Here is a 19,851-nt window from a genome sequence, read left to right as displayed (position 1 = left end):
ACTCATTTAAAATTCTGGTTTGCTTTAAAAGGACTGACTTACCTGTAGCGACATCATGTCTGGCCTGTACTGTTTACGGAAGCCAAGGTCATACATGAGGAATTTCAGCATTTCAAAGGCCTGTTCTTCACTCATATGTAGAAGCAGCACTCCAGCTACAAAGCTTATACCTTGACAATAACCCACTTCTTTGTCCAGCAAAGAGTATGCTTTCAGGAGATTAAAGAGTGATAGCTGTCCTGCTCCCAGGTGGGTAGAAAAGTAAGGATGCGTAGGGAATGTCCGTCCTGACGTACAGAGAGAAGAGCAGTTAATATTAAATTCTTCTCAAAAAAACCCAAATCTGACAACCAGCACTTCTCTCTCCCCATAGACCATTTTTCTTTGCTTTCATATGCAGTTTGACTTTAGTCAGAACAATCTTTATTTTGCCACTGATTTTAGATTGTATCCATTGAGCTCATTTAATATTCTCATCTGCATAGAACCTGCAGAAGTGACTGATTGATTTTTCAGACAGATGTAGAAGAGCGTAAATACAAGCAGCATAACCTAAGAAATCATGTGCTTGCAAGACTAAGAGGCATACACAAAACGTATCCTGATGATATAGAAAATGGTGCTGATACAGCAGCACCTATCTCCAGTAACAGTTTCCATTAAGACCGGTGTGTTTTCACTCAAAGACTGATGAAACAAGTCAGAAAAATCTCCCAGCTACAAACAGACATACCTAGATCTACAAGGATGGCGTGCTGTTGAGCAGTCAGTTGTTTCAGAAGTTCTTTGTAAGAGATGTCAGGAGGCTGCTGCTTGTTTGGCAGTCTATGTCTGACTCGATGTTGAACAGCCAAAAACTGCCAAATTTCTCCCCGGCGACTTTTTGGTACACCTGCAGGTCAGTCAAAAAAACCAAGAGGCCTAAGCAGGGGCTTATTTTTAGTGCTGTAACACAAGAATTTGCTTTGTCATCATCTTGCCCTGTCATAATCTTGGTTGAACCACTCTGGAGGATCCTTTACATACAGTCAGCTTCAGAAGCTGTCCACATTTCAGTGCATTCACTCAGTAACCACAGTTCAGTTCCACTAACTAAACATTAACTACAAACTTATGGTAATTACACTGAGCAGTATATCGGACAACTGAGATACAGACATCACTTGTTTTGCCACTTATGAGCTGTTAGCCTCCAGCAGCAAAAGATGCATGGCCACAAACAGAATGCAGTTCAGCCTGTTTAGAAAGGCTGAACTAAATTCACAGGGATAAAATACAGGGAAGTCCACCTCCTCTTCCCCTTCCCAAAGGGCTGCTCTCAAGTCAGTCCATAGGCTTGGAGAAAGATGCACAGGTTATAAAATGCTCAGTTCAAACCTAAAAGCATTAATGCCGCATACCAAAGGAAGGACACAGAACCACTCATACTGAAAGACAGCATTTCTCTCAAGTCAGCCAAGCAGCTGTGAAAGCATAAACTAAATTAAAATACTACTTTAGGACTTTCACATACATCCCCCTTCAATATCTAACTCCGTAAACTGACCTTCAGAAGTCAAAATAAATTGTCAACTCTGCTAATACTTTCCAGGCAAGTAATTACTGTAACAAGACTACAAGTTAGAAAAAGTGTATTGCTGTCAGTTTTCCTTCAGTATTAAAAGGGAAGAAAAAAAACCCCAAACTTTTCATAGTTAAAAGCCATCCTACATGAATACCTTCTTTTAAAGTGGAATGAATATCTTCCATGTCACATCGGATTTTGGCTCTGCAGTTTAGTAACTTCTTATCCCAAACATTTATGACATCTTTCTGACATGTACCAACTTCATCATAGTCCAGTTTTACTTTCCTTGACTGGAGTTCATCCCTGCTTGCTAGAGCACAGAACACAAAGAAAGAGCACATGGAAAACCAGAAAGTTACAAGAAACATCAAATACAGAAAACCTATTCAAGTTAGATATGTCTATCTGATAATCTGACGAGGGATAAATACACCTTCTATAATTCATCAGCTAATAGCCGAGATGGGGCCAGTCTTTCGTCATAAGATGCTGCAGGTAACAATTCAACTTCTATTATTGGGCCATGAACATTAGTAATTCATGAAGTGCATGAAAACATTTTTTAAGGCTTGGGGCAAGAAGGAAAAACCCACTCAGCAGCATCAGCTTCACCCCATGTGCTGCTTCTTTCAACTGCAAAAACACTTTTGGTAGTTTTTCTTTCTCTTATACTTTCTTGTATACTTACACTCTTACAATTGTTTTGGTATGGAAAGTCCCAAACATATGAATGTTTATATCAGAGATTTAGGCAAGCAAGCTAGGCAAGTCTTCTAAATTGAAGTCTGTCACACTGGTTCCAGTTTTTACATGTCCCTTAAAATAGTGACAAGAGCTCTTGGCACTGCTACCTGGCATTATCAGGCTGACTAGAAGTAAATAGAACGAACCAACATGAACCTTATCCAGAAAAGTACACCTGTGCTGAAGCACAGAACTCACATTGCTGTAAACTTAAAAGGTTTCCTGCATAGCACTAACTAGCACAAACTATTTATTCCTGAGGACTCACTATTTCTGAAATAAAGCTGCACTGTGACTCTGGAATTTCATAGAGGAGCAGCTTTCATTTCCATTACTGAGAAATTAACTGTAGTTATTTTATTAGGCATGATATGCATGCAGAAAAACAGTTAAATTCCTCATACTACTGGTGTAAAAAACTGGAATCAAGACCCGAATGTGTCTTAATTTACAGAGATATGTTTAATTACCATTGGGCTGAATTGCACATTTCACAACCCAAACTCTCAAAGCTACAGTTGCATTTATCCCAGATTTGCCTTGATCCATGTGCAGTACTTGACTCCTTCATCTTACAGATGTAACCCATTCCTCACCATCATCCCTAGGTGAAAGCAAAATCTCATTCATGTTTTTATACAACCTGCAAAACAAGACCATCAGTTCCTTCACCTAATCATCCCACTTTGGATACAACCAATATTTGATGAATCCATAGGATCATTGCCTAGCCCACTCCAAAAATGTAGATGACAGATTATTTCCAGAAGCTGTATGTTACACATCTGAGACCACATCTATTCAAAACTAGAGGGAGCCTTGCAGAAGGAACTATTATGGAAGGTACACTTCCATAAAAATGGGAATGTGATCTCACCAAAAGAATCTGCAGTCCAGTTGGGACAATTTTAAATGCTACTCAATTGACGTATGATTTCATTTGAGAATGCTCACTCTCATAAGCAGTATTCAGCAGATTCAAAACAGTAACATATTTCAGTGTAACAACGAACTCCAGGATTAAGTGCACAGGTTATCTTTCACTGAACGGTACCTTGGCTCTGCAGTTAACCCTAGTGAAAGCAAGCTTGCCTGTTGGTTGTACTTGCCCTATCTGCTGTGACACCCTTGGTTACTTGCAGCCATCCTTGTTAATGTTCTTCCTGATCACTGCCAGGTGGCTTGCTGCTTTTTGTAGTTCTTACATTTTTGGGTTTTCTTATATTTTATCTACTGGAAAAAGGAGCTTTTAGCCTCTCAGGAAAAAAAAAAAAAAAAAAAAAAAAAAAAAAAGCAAGTTTGTGCAATTCGCAGAACTTACCTTCTGTAAAACAAAGAGCTAATAGTATTCAAGTCTCCTCGACAGCAAAAGGAACAGGAAAAGAGGTTCTATTAATATTTTGTAAATAAACATGAACAAAACATTAACAGAAAACCACTGAAAAAAATTCCACATCAATTCCAGTCTTAAACCAGTTATATACAGCTGAATAAATTCACAGGTAGGGACCTGACTTCAAGCAGAGAAATGGCTGCATTTCTGTTGTTACATTTCCCATTCCTGAGATCTACATTTAATTGTAGACTAGAATGTCAACCACTGCTCAAAACAGCGCTTCTTTGGAATGCATCAGTTCTGCATATGTCCTGTCCATAAAACAGCCCATGTTAGAACAGCCCACAGGAAGGAAGCCTAGAGACAGGCATTAAGACAGTTTACTTTTCACCTTTGAAAATAATATGATTAATTCCAGCTAGCTAAAGCACTAGTTTCACTAGCAGTATTTATGAACTTGCGTACAAAAATACATGTTCCCTAGAGCACAAAGCAAAATGTGGGCTGGCAGATGAGTGCCAGATTGGAGTCTCCACTGCTTACACTCCTGTATTTTACCACAAATGATCAGACAGAACTTATTTTCTACATATCTGTTGCAGAACAGAAATAACTTTTAACCGAGTCTTAAGGAACTGGACTGATTTAACAGTTATCAGTACCTCCAGCCATACAGGGAAGGTACTGAAAAGAGTTTGTCCCTCAGCAGCTCATCCTACCTAGTCTGAATAACATGAAATTAGTCACTATAGCAGATGTCCAGCTTCCCCACCCCACAAGAGCAGACTAACCGTTTGCTAAAACAATAAACGAAGATTTGGGCTGAAGTTAAAACAGACTTCTCTGTAGATGTTCCCTATGAATCTAGGAGTTTCCACAGAAGTGTGTGTCAACAGGGAGACAAACTGTAGAGAGAGTGCACAGAGAAATATGCTACATGTGTAGGAATTACATTCAAGGATGTACACTTGTAGGGACATGGACAGGCTTCTGTCCTGCTGTTTTTCTTTCCTCTCCCTGCCTTCTCAGTTAAGCACCACTAAAGAAGGAAAAAGAGTTAACTGACCTTAACAAGATCATTATGTTTTGTTTGAAGAATCAGACTACCATATAATGAGGTTATACACCATACAGGAGAGGATGAGGGCAGCAATTGCAGAGAGTACATTTTTGACTTGCACCAAAAGCTATTAAGTAACTTCTCTATGCTAGGATAGACATTTCATCCTGTTTTTTATTGGTGTGAGCCTTGACCAGTCATAATGAAATATCTTAGCCAGAAGCTCAGGCAGCTAACAAGTCAACACGGCCAACTTCAGATCCCTCAGTAAAGCGCTCAATTTTCAGTGTACAGTGCTCATCTTCTGAAAAATGAACTTTCTGACATACCTCATGAGCCAGTTGCTCAAAAATCATATTTGGATTCACATATTTATCAATTACCACTGTGATGTGGTTAAGGAAGGGCAGAAAGCCTTGACAGAAATGCCATGTGCTGCAAAGTACTGAAACGAGATACAGAGGGTAAGATTTACCATACCTAAGGGTTCACATGGCATCTCTTCTCCTGACTCCACTTCACATTAGAATTCCTAGACATAGTCAGCTAGAACACAGACTGTAGCAAACTTTGTCTAACATGCACTAAAAAAGGAAAAATCATCGCTTTCTTCTTTAACTAAGGTGACTCATTAAGAGTTGGCAGGTAGACAGAGAACCTGGTAGACTCTGAGACAAACTGGGCAAACACATTTTTTCTAGCACTGTTAACCAAAATGTTACAGAACAACATCTCTCTCTGAGGTGCCCAACACCAGTACAGTTTTCAGCTCCAGGCAGCAGAATTTGTAATAGTTTTTAGGGGTATTTTATAAAGAACTAACCTTCTAGCTTCTGGTTTTCTTTTTCCATTCGAAGTAACAGAATTTGTTGATGGATGGCTTTTCTCCACAGACTTTGTAGTTCTTCTGAGTTTTTCCTCTCTTCAGTTTTATCCAGACCATCTTCATTTTGCAATACTAGAACAAGAGGGTCCTCCTCCAGGGGTGGAGCAAGAGGAGATAATGGTAACAATTCACCTCCATCATGACCATCTGCAAAGAATCAGAAAGCTATTACAGAATACTCAGATTTTTTTGACATATCACAAAAATCTAAGTCATTGCAGAACAAAAATAGCTGTTCTCCACATTCAGCAGTGAGGTGCCAATTCCAAAGACAGAGAAAATACAGTTCAACAACAAAGTGTTTTTAATGTTTAAATTTAAATTGTTTTTAAATAAAGTGTTTTGTTTAAGTTAAATAAAGCTAAATAAAGGGTCACCCAGTATTTCAACTCTTTCCCCTGCTAGCTCCTTCTAGAGTTACAAAGAGGCATTTATTCATAAAGTCTCCTTTACAGCTGAGCTTGTTTACTGCTGTGATTTATCACAGGCTCTACACTAAAAGCAACTTTTTTCATCTTCTAAGCTGCACTATAGGCAGTGCTATAGCACTTTCCGGTCACTAAATATAAAGTTTGTCATTTACCTATCATTGCGAATTCTGCTAACGGGACTTTATCAACAGCAGGATTTCAGATATTTCAGATATTTCTAACTTAAAGGACCTAAAGCTGTAAGAATTATTAGCACACTCAACAGGTGCTATGTGCAGTACAAGGACAAGGCAGAAAATTTACTTTTTTCTGCCATCACTGCTATCATGTAAGCAGGCTAGAGTAAAAATTTGCGGTTACAGAGGATATCTTCGTCAGCAAGAGGTAGTTCTTCATTTCCTTGCTACCAGTGCATCCATGGCAGATTTCAATCAATTTGATTTTGATGACAAAATCCTCTGTTTAAAGCAACAAAGACTTAAAGCCAACTGAGCACAACTGATCTCTAGCGAGGTTCTAGCAAGAGTATTGTATCAAGTTGACGCCCTTCTCCCTTTCATATTTTCACATGTTGCAGTTCACTATAGTAATAACTATTCAGTAATAACTGCTTGTTTATTTTCTTTAAAAGCACACACAGACCTGGATGCTGCATCTTGGAAGGAGATTTATTCATAGGTGAAGCTACCTGCAGGAATATTCTCCGCCGCCAGGAGATGCGGCGAGGTGTAAGCGTGGCCCCCACAGCATTTAGAGATTCACTGCTGCAGATGTTTGATGTTCTTTTCTTTCCCTCCCCATCACTGAAGGAAAGAAAAAGCAGATGGGGTATTCAAAGTCAGTCATCTTTGGAGGAAAAAATAAATAAATCTTTATTAAGTCTGTCTAATATACAACCAAACCTGCAGGAGCATTTGCTGGGAAGCTTTAGAAGCGTGCTGTGTGTAAGCTTCACCTTGAACACAGAAGTGCCCTATTGTTTTCTTGTAACACAGTGCTGTTAAGTTTGCACTACCACCAGGAAGAATTCACTGCATTCATACAGTGCTCAGCTGGAAGCTCAGAATAAAAGCTAAACTTTCTGGAAATCTAAGATTAAAAACACAGTAATATTTAGCCTCTAAAATTGACATCAATGGGTTTTCCTTTGCCATACAGGGGCGATTTAATGCAATACCCCTAAAAACACAGATGTTGCTTTAGCAGAGCACAACTCTCCATTTAGTGCCATTTTAAATGGCACGGTGAGCTCACAGGTGAATATTTCATTGGAGACAATGTTATGGCCTTATCATGCAACCTCCTTCCTATGCTTCAAGAAGTGGACACTTCACTTGCATAAACAGGGCCAAATGCCCTCATGTTTCATCAGCATCTCCAGCTGAAGGAACAGAGCCTTTGCAAACAGAGGGCAGGCTCAGTTCCTACCACAATGACCTGAAAGGAGCTGATCTCCTCCCCAGTTGCCATGTAGAAATGTTTACACAGTGGTTTTAATAGTAACTTATGTTGCTGAAAGAGGCAAGGAGAGGATACAGGGAGGCTTTGCTGGGAGGTCATTTTAGGAGGACACCAAGCACACCTCTCTACTGACTACTGCCAGAGGAAAGGACATTTAGCTTCCGTAAGTAATTGAGCCACTTTCAGAAATATTTCAGCATTTTGCATTTGTAAATGCAAATTTGTAAAGTAGGTGCACAGATCTTGTATAACAATGGGTACACTGATTATCTGCCACAAATCCTTCCATGCAATGCCAGCAGCGTGACACACAACTACAGGCTTATTGAGAAGACAGCATCAAATACAGGGAGCTGTGTCTGCAGCTTCTTCTTCATCACAGAGAAAACTGCTATATCACCACAGCCATAGCTGCACTCAAAACTTCATGCTGTGAAGAATTTCCATGCTACACTGCAAAGTCCCTAAAAAGAGCTAGATGAAAGGAAAATCCAGTACATAAACATGTTCACTACGGTTTTAGTGGTAAGTCAGTTGCAGATGAACGCAGTTTGCCAGCTGCGGTTCATCTCCCCACATTTGACTTGCACAAAAGGAGAAGTCTACAAGGGAGGCAGACTGTGATGTTTCAGCTACACCAGTCTACCTGCTCCACCATTTCAATCAGCAATTTAAGTATCAAATACTCTGTGCTGAATGATAATCCACCAAGCTAGAACCGGCCTTTTTAGTGACCAAAGTTGTCGCTATGCTTATAATCTACAAAAGCTCCTTGACCTCTTTAAGCCTCAGTGAGAAACTAGACTCACTATCATACGCAGGTATCAGACCCTGCTTCCATATCCTCATAGGGTAATAATCATGTCTTCAAGTTCATCAACCTAGCATTAGGCACCATCCCTGCTCTCCTCTAAGACAGCATCATTGGCCGGGAGCCCTGGATAACATCCAAATTATTCTCCGCTCCTGATTTAGTTTCTACAGTGCCTCAGTTCCTTATGCAGCATCCTGTTAGTAAGTGGTCTCAGTAAAGCCCCATGTTGTACTAACCAAGACAGCAACAGAAAACTCTGTGACAGTCTTCTTTGGCTAGCTCTTACACAGTCTTTGGTGATGGGGTAACCACTGCTTGTGCTAGCTAAGCATAGACTACAAAACTAATTTTGAATCTAGAGGTGCTGTAGAGGTAGAAACACCAAAGGTATTTCAGTCCAACAACTCTTGGAAACAAGGCGCTGACTTTGGATATATCAGTCATTATAACTCATGTTTCTATAAATAACTGTAAGGAAACTACTTCTTGCTATTTCAGCTCTTACATATCACATGTCAGAACACAAAACCTGACTCATTCCAGGGAATATAAGAAGGGAATGAAAACCTCCTTTCTACTGCTATGTACAAAAATCTACATTCAGCTACTGTGCCCCTAAATGTGCAGACAGGCCTAGGCATAGTGTCCAATTTACAGTAGTAGAATTTACAGGGAAGTCAGAATAAGAGGATGGCTATTTTAGGGTATGAAACAAAACTGTTTACATAAATTGAGTCACAGAGTTTACAGTGGAAAGGATTAGTCACATGTGTTACCTCGTGAAGTGTGCAAACCATACAATTCTGAGGAGCTGTATTTCTGTTGTTAAACCCTCCCTTCCAAAATTCCCTTGGCAGTTCAAGCAACTAATATTAACCACCTCCTCTTTCAAAGAGCTGTCTGGTGAGTGATTAGAAGAAAACATTTCAAAGTCTCCTGCACACACCTTGCCATATTCAATGGAAGACAAAGGCACCTGTGAAAACACCAAGATTTAGGACAGGAAGGCTAGAAAGCGAGCAAGGAGTTTCTTCATTTCAAGATAGACAAGACCTATCTTGATATGAGATCTGAAGGTGAGAAACAATACCCTACAGAGTAAAAGCAGGAAGAAATCTGAGTAAAATAGTAGTGTCGCCTATCCTGTGATGAAATGGTTCATAAGGCTGGTGCAAAAACCAGATGAGTTAACTATGTATTCCCCACCTTGAACCAGGAGTTGCACAATACTTATTCCTTAGACTTTACCATCTCTCATACCTAAACTTAAGTGTCTGACTTCGCTCTTTGTCAATTTGCAAGATTACTTCAGATTTTGAGGTAGCTGTGGATTTCAACAGCCGGGCAGGCAGGTGCTCTGCTCAGACAGGCCAGCAACACCTCATACAGTTCCTCTAAACAGGGTGGGGTAAAGAAAAAAGTCTATCTGACCACTAGTTATCAGCTCCCTGCAAATTAAAGAGGTTTATTAATGTAAGCAGAGAGACTAAGAACAAAAGCAGCTCTAAAACAGCAACAACTTAAAATGGAGTTCAGTCACTGCTACTGAAAAGCAGAGCAGAGCTTTCATTGCCTCCCAACCTGAGGAACAGAGACTTTCACAACTTTCCCACCACGACACTGATACCAAAACTCAAACAGTCATGAGAAAAATTTTTGAGAATTCTTAAGAAAAGACCCTGTTCTGACAATACACAGGCTTAAACATCTACATGGGAAACATGTTGCAAGGTCAACTAGCCAAAATAGTCCAATCATCAATTCCAGTTTTTAATTAAGTTTTCTACTTTAAGAAAAAGCTGCTACCTCAAACTCAAGAAATTTATAACTGCTCTATAAACTATGGATTATAGAGCATAGACACTGAAGCAAGGCAGAAGATGAATATTTCTTGGGTTATACAGTGACATACCCACCAAGAAGAAAATAACGAAATATTTTTTACAAGTTCCTGTCCTGCTGCAACCTACCAACAACTGAGCAAGACGAAACACACCAGAGTCAATGCACAGCAAATTCAGAGGTGACAGTATGTAAAATCTTAATGAACTACAGAAGAGATATTTAAGAACTGAACTGCAAACTAGGACATGATTGTAAGAACTGATTTTTTTTTTAAACTCTTACTTATTTAAGAAAATGACAACTAGATTATGGTACAGCTCTACATCAGAGTATTTCAGCTTGGTAAAACAGGCATATGAGAGGACAAAGCCAAACAGTCCAAAAGAGAAATTCCACAAAACTGAGCAACATAACGGTCTACATTTAAGACAAATGGATTATGGTTCAGGTTGAAGAATAGTGGTTCTCCATAAGGCTGCTTAACCTATGCTCCTGACCCAACACAGAAATCAAAATGCATTCATCAGCTTGCATGCAATAAAAAGTGAAAAGCTATAAATTAACATGATGCCTCAAATATTTCAGTCTACTTTTATCCTTAAGCTGTTACAAATGATAACCCAAGTACTCACAAATACAAATACAGAGTACTGATCATCTAAGCTTTTTATCTCAGGTAACTGCAACTCAGTTTCACTGAAGCATCTTCCCATTCACTGTTCTATCAGATAATGCATAATATGAAGATGAGACAGCTAGTTTAGGGAAAAAAAAAAACAAAACAAAAAACAACAACAACAACAACAAAAAAAAAAAAAAAAAAAAAAAAAAACGGAAAAAAGAAAGGAGAAAACCCAAACTTGTTCAGATTACAGATGCTTATTGCTTGGTTTCTATTACCTAAATCTCTTGCCAAAACTGATCTTTAAAATGCTCTCAAACACTGGTATTCAAAAAACCACAGAGCTACCCCATTTCTTGTGAACATTTTATACAATACTTACCTGAATTATTTTGCACTGGAGTCCACACAAGCCAACTGACTCAAGAATAAATACTGTTGCTGCTCATGCCAAAGTTTGCATTTTTCCTCAGTTAGCTTTCATTTCAACTTCTTCTCTTGATTGCTTTAAGTAGCAATTGAAACAACTCCACCTACTTTGCAATTTGGAGAATGAGATGGTACAAAATCTCCCAGATCAAGGATGGAAAGACAGCTAGTATTGCAACTCCCAGGACTTAAGCTGGCAGAAGCCTGTAGGTAAGCCTAATACATGAAGTATTCCTCCCCTCTGAGAGGAAGAAAAACTAGTTCCGATCAGTTTACACCTCTTACACTCAGGAGTGTTTCTCACTCCTGTCATATATTTTTATTCTGAATAATTACTTTCTGCTATTTAGTTTAAAGAACATTCTTAAGTATTTTACTTTCTTCATAAGAAATTAAGATGGTTTAAAAAAGCAATCTGTTCAAATTCAAATGGCAATAAATCAGCTTAAATTATCCTTGCATAACAAAGCAATGAACAGAGACAGTGGGAGCTAGTCAAACCTATGCTGAAGGTTGTCCCATTTTTAAAAGTACTGCTTTTATTTTTATATTAAAAAACCACAGATTCTTCCAATAGCCTAGCTTTCAGGAGTAGCTGTTGAATAAAAGCCAGACATTCCAGAAGTTACAGAAATGCAAGTTTAAAAACAGATTGTGCTCGCAAATTCCTGTTTGTTTACCTCTATGTTGGCAGAATCTATTTTTCAAAATCCTTATGTGTGCTTGTGTTCAATATTAAACGCTGCACAACACGTCAAAAATCAAGGTTATGCAGACTATTTCCACCCTAGACTTCTCTCTAGACAAATGAATCGACAATGCAGTGAAAACACTCTGAAGGGGCCTACTAATATTGTGTCGATGCCCAACTTTACTCTAATGTTCATTCCTTAAAGCAGAAAACATATCCATGTTTTTGCTCTTGCACATAAAACATCACAGTAGTGACCATTAGAATTTAACCCAAAAAGCTCAGCCTCCCCACAAACATTAGGTAAAAAGATATACCTTTCACCATAGTGAACTTATTTGGAGAATTATTTTTTTTTCTCCTGGCTTTAGGTATCTCCAACACAGTCATTTAAATCCTAGCAAGTCAACTGAGACTTTCTTTTTAATGGAGGTCAAGGCATCTTTAGGGCACGATTCATGCTTTCTAAATGAAGATGATCCCAGTGACAGGCACAACTGGTTGTATTAGTGCTCAGGAAGGAAGGTAGATAAATAGGCAGGATCAGTTCTGTAAATGTCAAAATATTAAACACAACCACATTAGGATGTGAGCAACTGTGCTGCAGGAACACCAACTTTTCTCCATTGATTAGATGAGATGAAGATGTCTACAGTCAGGTGAGAGCCACCGTACCCTGTAACTTCAACCCTCTAATATCAGTTTCTGAATCTGTGACCGTATGACAGATGTGATGTAAACATGTATATCAGAAACATTGTCTATACAGTAGCCAATACAAAAGGACACATATGTAATAAGCAAAGTTGCTTTTTAATACCCAGCTACCCAGGTGACCCTGGCTTGGTGTTATCTACATAGTCCCATCTGACTGCTACAAGTCAAACATCTTTCTAAAATGAATTCTGACTGAAACTGGCTCTGCTCCTGCACATCAAAAGTTCACCAAAACACCAAGAAAAGCTGCGTGTTGCATCATGCGTGATCTCAAAGCTATATGATATGCAAAGTCAGACTATGAAGAATTTTCCTCTAGTGCAGTGTGGCTAGGATACATTTCATGAATGCGTAATAACCATGATTATTCCTAGAGAGGAAAATGCACTTAAGTTTTAATTAAACAGCTTATATTCTTCATATTTAAAGGACCAGCACACCACGTTCAATTCCAACCTAACATACACTCACATGGGAATACTAAGAACACCTGACACATTGAGCCTACCGGGATAGAAGATGGTCCTCTCTGCAAAATAGCCAAAGGAAAAAAAAACCCAAACTAACAAACCAACCCAGAAGAAAAACCACAGCGTCAAAAATTTGAACTTACTCTCATTCATAAACCTGATGGCACAACCTGCAAGCTAAATCAGGGAAAGTTTAAAGATCTTCAGCCACCACCAGTTAGAGAACACATTTCATTCTCCATTAGCCAGTTCAAGTGACAGTTGGATTACCTCAGTCATTCTTATCACATCAACATTATTCATTTGGCACTTCTTTTTGAATATATTTGTTATATTTACTTCATGAACCCAACTAGACACCAACACTTCACCCTTGCTACTACAGTTCAGACCCAGTTTCTCCCAGCAAGATCTCTATCTAATAAGATCCCATTTTCACAAAGAGTTTTTTGCAAAAATTCAAGATTAAATGGTATCAAAGACCCGTATACTATAAAACCAAAGTAGAAAAAGGGTGGTCTTCTGGGAAGTACTAATTTTAAGATTTCCCCACCTTACAGTTCAAAACTCCCATCATAATGAAACACAGTATTTTGACTAGCATGCGCATAACCAATGCCAGAAATCTCAGACATCTCAGCTTGGAATCAGCTGGCACTGTAGTACTGTTTTAGTACAATACTCAATACCTACATTCCCCAAATCCAGAAAGCTAGGTTTAATGGGATCCAGCTGCCTGTACAAACTGACCTGGGCATTGGTTCAGCTTGGATCAAGTCTGCTAACTGAAGGGAACACAGAAACAGTTGGAATGGAACCCAAATAACAGGTAGTCTGTAAGAGACAGGTTATTTTATTGCCATTTCATTGCACACCCTGGTGTGCAAATTTCAAATTAAATAATTCACCTACCACTCAGTCTAGTGTTATGCAGCGTAGCAGAAAATGGAAAAAATCTAGGCATCCAATTCACTTATATAGTAACTGTTACTGGACACGAGGTTTAGAACAGGCAATATTAAATGCCTACTTCTACACTGGATGAGATGCCAATCTCAAATTTCAAAAACATACAGTGCTTATTCCCAATTCATTTGTGATTGGATAAAAAGGTGGGGTCACCTTACAGTGATTTTCTCTTCAAAACTATGAAATATTTCTAAGACTGCTTCTGGAAAGACCTCTGAAAAGTAAGTAATGATTAGTTTACATTATCCCTCTACCAGCAAGTGAATTTATCATTTACTTCTTGACTGGGGGGGGGGGGGGGCGCAGTGCACAGCAGGGGTCCTGCCACTGAGACTATGCAGTCACCTTCCTGTAAGGATGTTTCACTTTATTCTGCTGGAAGGACCTAAATCGTAGAAATTTCCCACTAGGTGTTTTGTAATTGTGTCTACATTACAGTTTTTGGCTGCATGCTGTACACCAATAACAGATTAGAGATCAGAAAGAGACACTTTAAATGTCAGTGAAATCAAGGCAGGATATAGTGTACTTAAGGAGATGATATGTACTTTGTATTTATATATTATTAGAGGTGACTGAAATGTATGTTAAAGCCACCTTCAGGTTATCTGCCTCTCACATTAGTTTGTATATTGACGTAATTTCTTACAGTCTACCCTAAAATGGAGATGACAAAACTAATCTGTGTTTTAGGCACCCCTACAAACTTACACACCCATCTCATACAACTGAAATCCCCATGTATTAGAGTCCTAACGCATCCAGAATCCAGATCTCATCAACATTTGTTTTCAGTAAGAATGCAATCTACTGTTATTTTTCCAGGGAGAAACAGTTACAAAAGCACCTTCTACAACTCCACACTTGGGAACAATTAGAGGAGAGCCACACTCAGAGATGAAGGGTTCTAGAGACACAAGGGTAGTTCAGTGAACAAGGATGAAGAAAAAAGGAGTTGTCATTGACAGAAGAGAAATAAAAAGGCTAGCAATGGCAAAAAAAAGTTCAAAACTATAGCTCCATCTTATCACTCCAGGCCTACTTCAGAAAAATAGCCCATATGCAGTTTCCTCAAGCACCCTCCTGAAGGAGAACCTATGCTTAGAAGTGTGACTTCCATTCAGATACTCAGTCTTTAACACTGATGTCAGAAAGCCTTTCTCATATTTTTTCTTCTTCCCCACTCCTCTTCAAGTGGAAGTTATTTGCCAGTTCTCTATAAACATCTTACAGCCAGTATCACCCAGCTAACTTGGTGCTTCCCCTTCCTCATGCACAGGCACCCCACATTAGTACTGTACACTCTTCACATCACTCTTATTATCACATGCCAGTGATCACAGCAACACATGCCGGTTTGCATTCAGCAGAGAAAGCATTAAACTGGCGTGACTCTCCTAAAAACCACTGCATTTCAAGTGACAAACCAATGCAACAGCTTTGCAACACTGCAACAGAAACAGGTCACAGTTACTAGATGTCAGCAGACAAGCCTCTATTTTTAACGGGCTTTTTTGGCCAAAAGCCAGTTTGCCCATTTGCATCAACTACTTAAGAGGTCTGTTAGAAATGCAGGAGCACAAGGCAGAGTGGGAGAGATCCCATGTGCTGCATTGCACTGGGAATCCTGTTGTTAAGCTGGTGGCACGGAAGAACCAGGCAGGAGACAACGCTCTCACCTCTTGGAGAGGTCACTTTCTGATTGCTGGAGCAACCTTCCTGAGCCCTGGTAAAAGCTTTTCAGGAAAGAAGGGGCAGAGACAGAGGAGGGGAGACCAGGTGACGCAGATTCACTCTCACTGAAAGCACGCCGAACCCCAACAATAGGACTGTGCAGGCAACAAGAGAACATAGCAGATGGGTCAGCATGGATTCGGGTACAACAACAAAACATCCGGATTAAAGATACAGGCCAAGTACCTCATCTTGGCTTACAATAACTTTGTTTCCCAGAAGATAAAATGTACCAAGTGCACTACTGGGCAGTTTCCCTGATGATACCTATTTTGCTGTTACAGCGGATTTTTTTTATGAAACATTTCAGTGACATTGCAGATCAGGCAGACCAGCTTATTCCTTTAGCCATATTTTATTCTCAAAGCAAATTCAGAAAAAGAATCTCTGAAACATTCAGAAAATATCCTTAGAAACTTGCTTCCAATAACATGAACCACCTTGTTACTTCTCTTCAGTTTTCTCTTGCTTTTGTATATAATGTGTATTGCTAGAACACATTAGAAAGCAGAGATTATTTAAATGCACTATTTTTAGATAATTTTTTTTTTGTGATGTGTTTAAATCAAGAAGGATAATCCCATTACACAGTTAAACATTACTTTATAACAGTAAAAAGTGTTGGGGGTACATAAAAATTAATTCAGTTTCTATTACTTAACATTTTTGATTAATCCTCAATAGGAAAGAAGGAAAAATCCTATCCTAGAACTAAGTTGCTACAAACTGTTTTGACTGAAAATCTGCTGATGATGCCATTTAATCAGCGACTTCTAAAAGTTATTACAAAGAAGTGAAGTCAGCAAGTCCTTCAGTCTGAACTGTCAGGGTTTCCTGTTTGCATACAATATGGTCAGTGGAAAAAAAAAAACCAACCAAAGTTTATCTCCACAAAAAACACATTATTTATCTCTTCAGAAACACAATGTAACAAGCTACTTCAATTTCTTACCCTTCACCCCCTTCCATTTTCTTAAACAGAATAAACTTTCACTACAAGCTGGTGAGACATCCACACCGATATTTTAATCTAGACATCAAACAATTAAGAAGTTATTATTTAAAGCCATTTTTAGAAAGAGCCCAAAAAAGCATAATTGTAGCCAAGCACTGAAAAATATCAGCTCATCTGGGACTGAATCTTGTAAGAGTTTTGGAGTTTGCACAGTCACTTACTGCAGATAGACAGGATGGAAGCATAGAAAGAAGTTACAACCAAAGAAGCCCACAATGAACTGTGGGGACCTCTTCTGACTGAGTGAAGGAACTCCTGAAGGAACAGTGTTCCACATGTTAATAGCTGGAGAATCTCCAAAAAGGAAGGGGAAAGAGGTTACAGAGGGAAGGTCCGGAGAAAGGCAAACAGGGAAATCGCATGCCTCACAGTTCAGTGGAGGTGTTTAATACTTAAGTCCTTTTGCAAGATTCCTCACCAGTTTTAATTCTGGACATACTCTCTAGGAGGCTTGGCTAATACAGCAACAGACACTTGAAGCTGTCAGTGCCTTTTCTACCCTGGAATAAAATCATCAGGCTACCATCATTGCAGTTAAAAGCGGTGAGGACCTCTTCTCCAAAGGGCCTGACTACCAACACTGCCAAAAAAGGCTCAGCTCAGAGGTGACAAATAAATAAATAAATAAACTGGTGCCAGCATCCAGCTCTACAATCAATTAGCTGGATTGACGCCTCCCCTGAACCACTATTCAGGGACTGGGGAATTACTGCGAAGTACCGGACTACTCGGAAGCAGAGAAGACAGGCTGCAAATAAATATATAAAATCCACAGCAGCACAAAACCAGCTACCGTAAGAAGGAACATGGGTGAGGCTTGCGTACCGAAATCGCAGGAGACAGCAGGCGCGTGGTGCAGCATGCCCTGACTCACCTCGCCGTGTCGACACAGCTCTGCCGCAGCAGCGGGGACCGGACGCTCTGGGACCTCCCGTTCTGGAATGTTATCCTCCGCCTGGCGCTGGAGGGGGGGTGGCTGAAGGTGTGCGCACGCCTCCTGAACTGTGGTGAGTCCGAGTCTTCCTCGGGAAACGGCTGCCAGGCCGAGGACACGGGGGACGCCGGAGGAGTAGCGGGTGGGGAATTGCCCGGCGAAGCGTCCTGAAAGGAAGTGGTGGTGGAGTGAGGCCTGCCGCTCTGTGCCGAACCCCACGCGTTGTGCACTGCATCGGGGCACCAAAGCCTCTCCCCCTTCTTGGTCATGGCCTATTGTATGCTAATTATCACCAAAACCAGACATCCTTTGATAATTCACTCCAAACCAGCAGCATTCTTCTTTAAAAAAAAAAAAAAAAAAAAAAGAGGAGGGAGGAATAAAAATATATATACAATGCAAACAACATACTAATTACTCTAGGCATCCTTTCACAGGGATCAGCATTCCAGCTACTGGACTTCTGGCTCTTTCAAGAAAACACAGGAATTGAAGAGACTAGGGAAACTGCTTCTAGCTAGTTTCCTCGACATATCGCGAGCATACTTCCTGTACCGTCATAGCGATATCCTGGATGAGAGATTGTTATTACACAGCCAGTTTATGTGTAACTGTAGCAGGAAAACCATAACAGAATCTTCACCTCCTGGGAAAACCTGCAACCAATCCTCACGTGATGTGAAACATTAAAAACAGGAAACAGAAAGAAAGTGAACAGAGTTCTGCCCGCTTGCCCCCATACAGCATCCCCAACAGTTAGTTTTAGGTCAAGAATTTTTACTTCCCTAAAGCAACTATTACTTACAGAAAGGATTCCTCACCTTCAGAGCATTTTCTTTTGTTGAGATATGACCCTTTTTACTTCGGTGAAACAAGGCAGAAGCTGACCAGAAATTCCCTGCTTTTTGTAAAAGCAAGGGAAGTGTAGCTTCAAGTCAACATATATGCCAGTTTTCTTACACCCTCCGCCTCCCAGTGGAAACTCTTATTTGAGTTTTGTAAATTGATGTGCTTTGTGCTACTTCCTTCATATCGAAACAGAGTGCCATATTTACACTTCACTAACCCCCGTTCGTAAAAACGTGCCAATTTTAACTAAGCTCCTTACTTTGTCAGAAGCAAGGCTGTTGCAGCGCTCAAAGCTGTCCACGCTTCCCAGGCGGCCTCGCATTCTGTTGGCTCCCTGCAAGAAAAAAGGTGATTAATTTAATCTGGTCTTTTTCCTCTTTTACTGAATGTTAGGCAAAGATGGCAACAGCTGTGCAGATGAACACAGGACAGTTCAGGCACATGACACATTTGATAAAAGATGACAGATCATGAGGCAAGCACTGGATTTTACAAGCAGTGACATCTTTAGCTGGCAAAACTGTATCTTCTGCCTCCCTGCTCCCAGAGTTTTAAATCTGCAGCTCTTTTTTTTTCCTGATCCGAGACAAAACAGCCGAGTTGGCTTAAACAGCCGAGTTCAAAAAGCTCCCGACTTCAGTACTGTGCATGCATTTGACATACTACAATCTCAACAGAGAGTTTACTCCATATCTAGACATTTCAGACAAATTCAGTCCACCTGGGCAAAAGTTGTGAAAGCACTAAAACTGTGAAAAAACACTCTCTGGCTGCAAATCCAGCCAAACAATACCAGACACCAACAAGACTCTTAAATTATAATGCTTATAACCCTGAGGAAAATTTTCTAGAAATTAGCATTAGCAGATCTTTGCTGAATTTGTTACCAGTCATCTGGTTTCATGGGAAGAGGCCACAGAGATGCAATACTTTTGACTACCTTCTACTCCTAACTTTAACTCCCATGAAACATTGGTGATATATGATGTTGGACACTTCCAAATGCTGAAGGGGAAAAAAAATATCTAGGTTTTAGGAAAACTATAGATAGAGCTCCTCTTGGTATGCTTGCAACTCCAGGGGAAGTTTTGTCAACATCAGCAGTATTTATTTAGCCTACTTTTTCCTGGTAAGGTTTGTTTTCAAGACTTAGAGTGCCCTTTATGTACATTATCCCATTTAAGCTCATTACAAATGAATACTCTGACTAAAGCATCTCTTTACTTATCCTTACAATAAAACAAGAGCAAAGGATAACTTGGAAGTTTTTCACTAGC

At 39.7% G+C, this 19,851-nt stretch overlaps 1 protein-coding gene across 2 annotated transcripts in view; it reads right to left on the bottom strand.

The window, feature by feature from the left end:
* TBC1D4 (TBC1 domain family member 4) overlaps positions 1 to 19,851 on the bottom strand; it is a 109,158-nt gene that overhangs the window by 12,042 nt on the left and 77,265 nt on the right. The window contains exons 9-17 of one of the 2 annotated variants that reach the window (XM_074911991.1): positions 18,834 to 18,908; positions 17,666 to 17,892; positions 15,722 to 15,871; positions 6,667 to 6,827; positions 5,531 to 5,740; positions 3,633 to 3,635; positions 1,719 to 1,877; positions 734 to 892; positions 43 to 287 (exon numbers count right to left, since the gene is read on the bottom strand). In XM_074911991.1, the coding sequence (XP_074768092.1) occupies positions 43 to 287; positions 734 to 892; positions 1,719 to 1,877; positions 3,633 to 3,635; positions 5,531 to 5,740; positions 6,667 to 6,827; positions 15,722 to 15,871; positions 17,666 to 17,892; positions 18,834 to 18,908 (1,389 nt within the window). The remainder of the gene's footprint in view (positions 1 to 42; positions 288 to 733; positions 893 to 1,718; positions 1,878 to 3,632; positions 3,636 to 5,530; positions 5,741 to 6,666; positions 6,828 to 15,721; positions 15,872 to 17,665; positions 17,893 to 18,833; positions 18,909 to 19,851) is intronic. The other variant, XM_074911981.1, reaches the window with a different exon arrangement.

Source organism: Athene noctua, chromosome 1, assembly GCF_965140245.1.
Source record: "Athene noctua chromosome 1, bAthNoc1.hap1.1, whole genome shotgun sequence".
In the NCBI taxonomy this organism is placed as follows: domain Eukaryota; kingdom Metazoa; phylum Chordata; class Aves; order Strigiformes; family Strigidae; genus Athene; species Athene noctua.
This window is presented reverse-complemented; position numbering and strand designations above follow the sequence as displayed.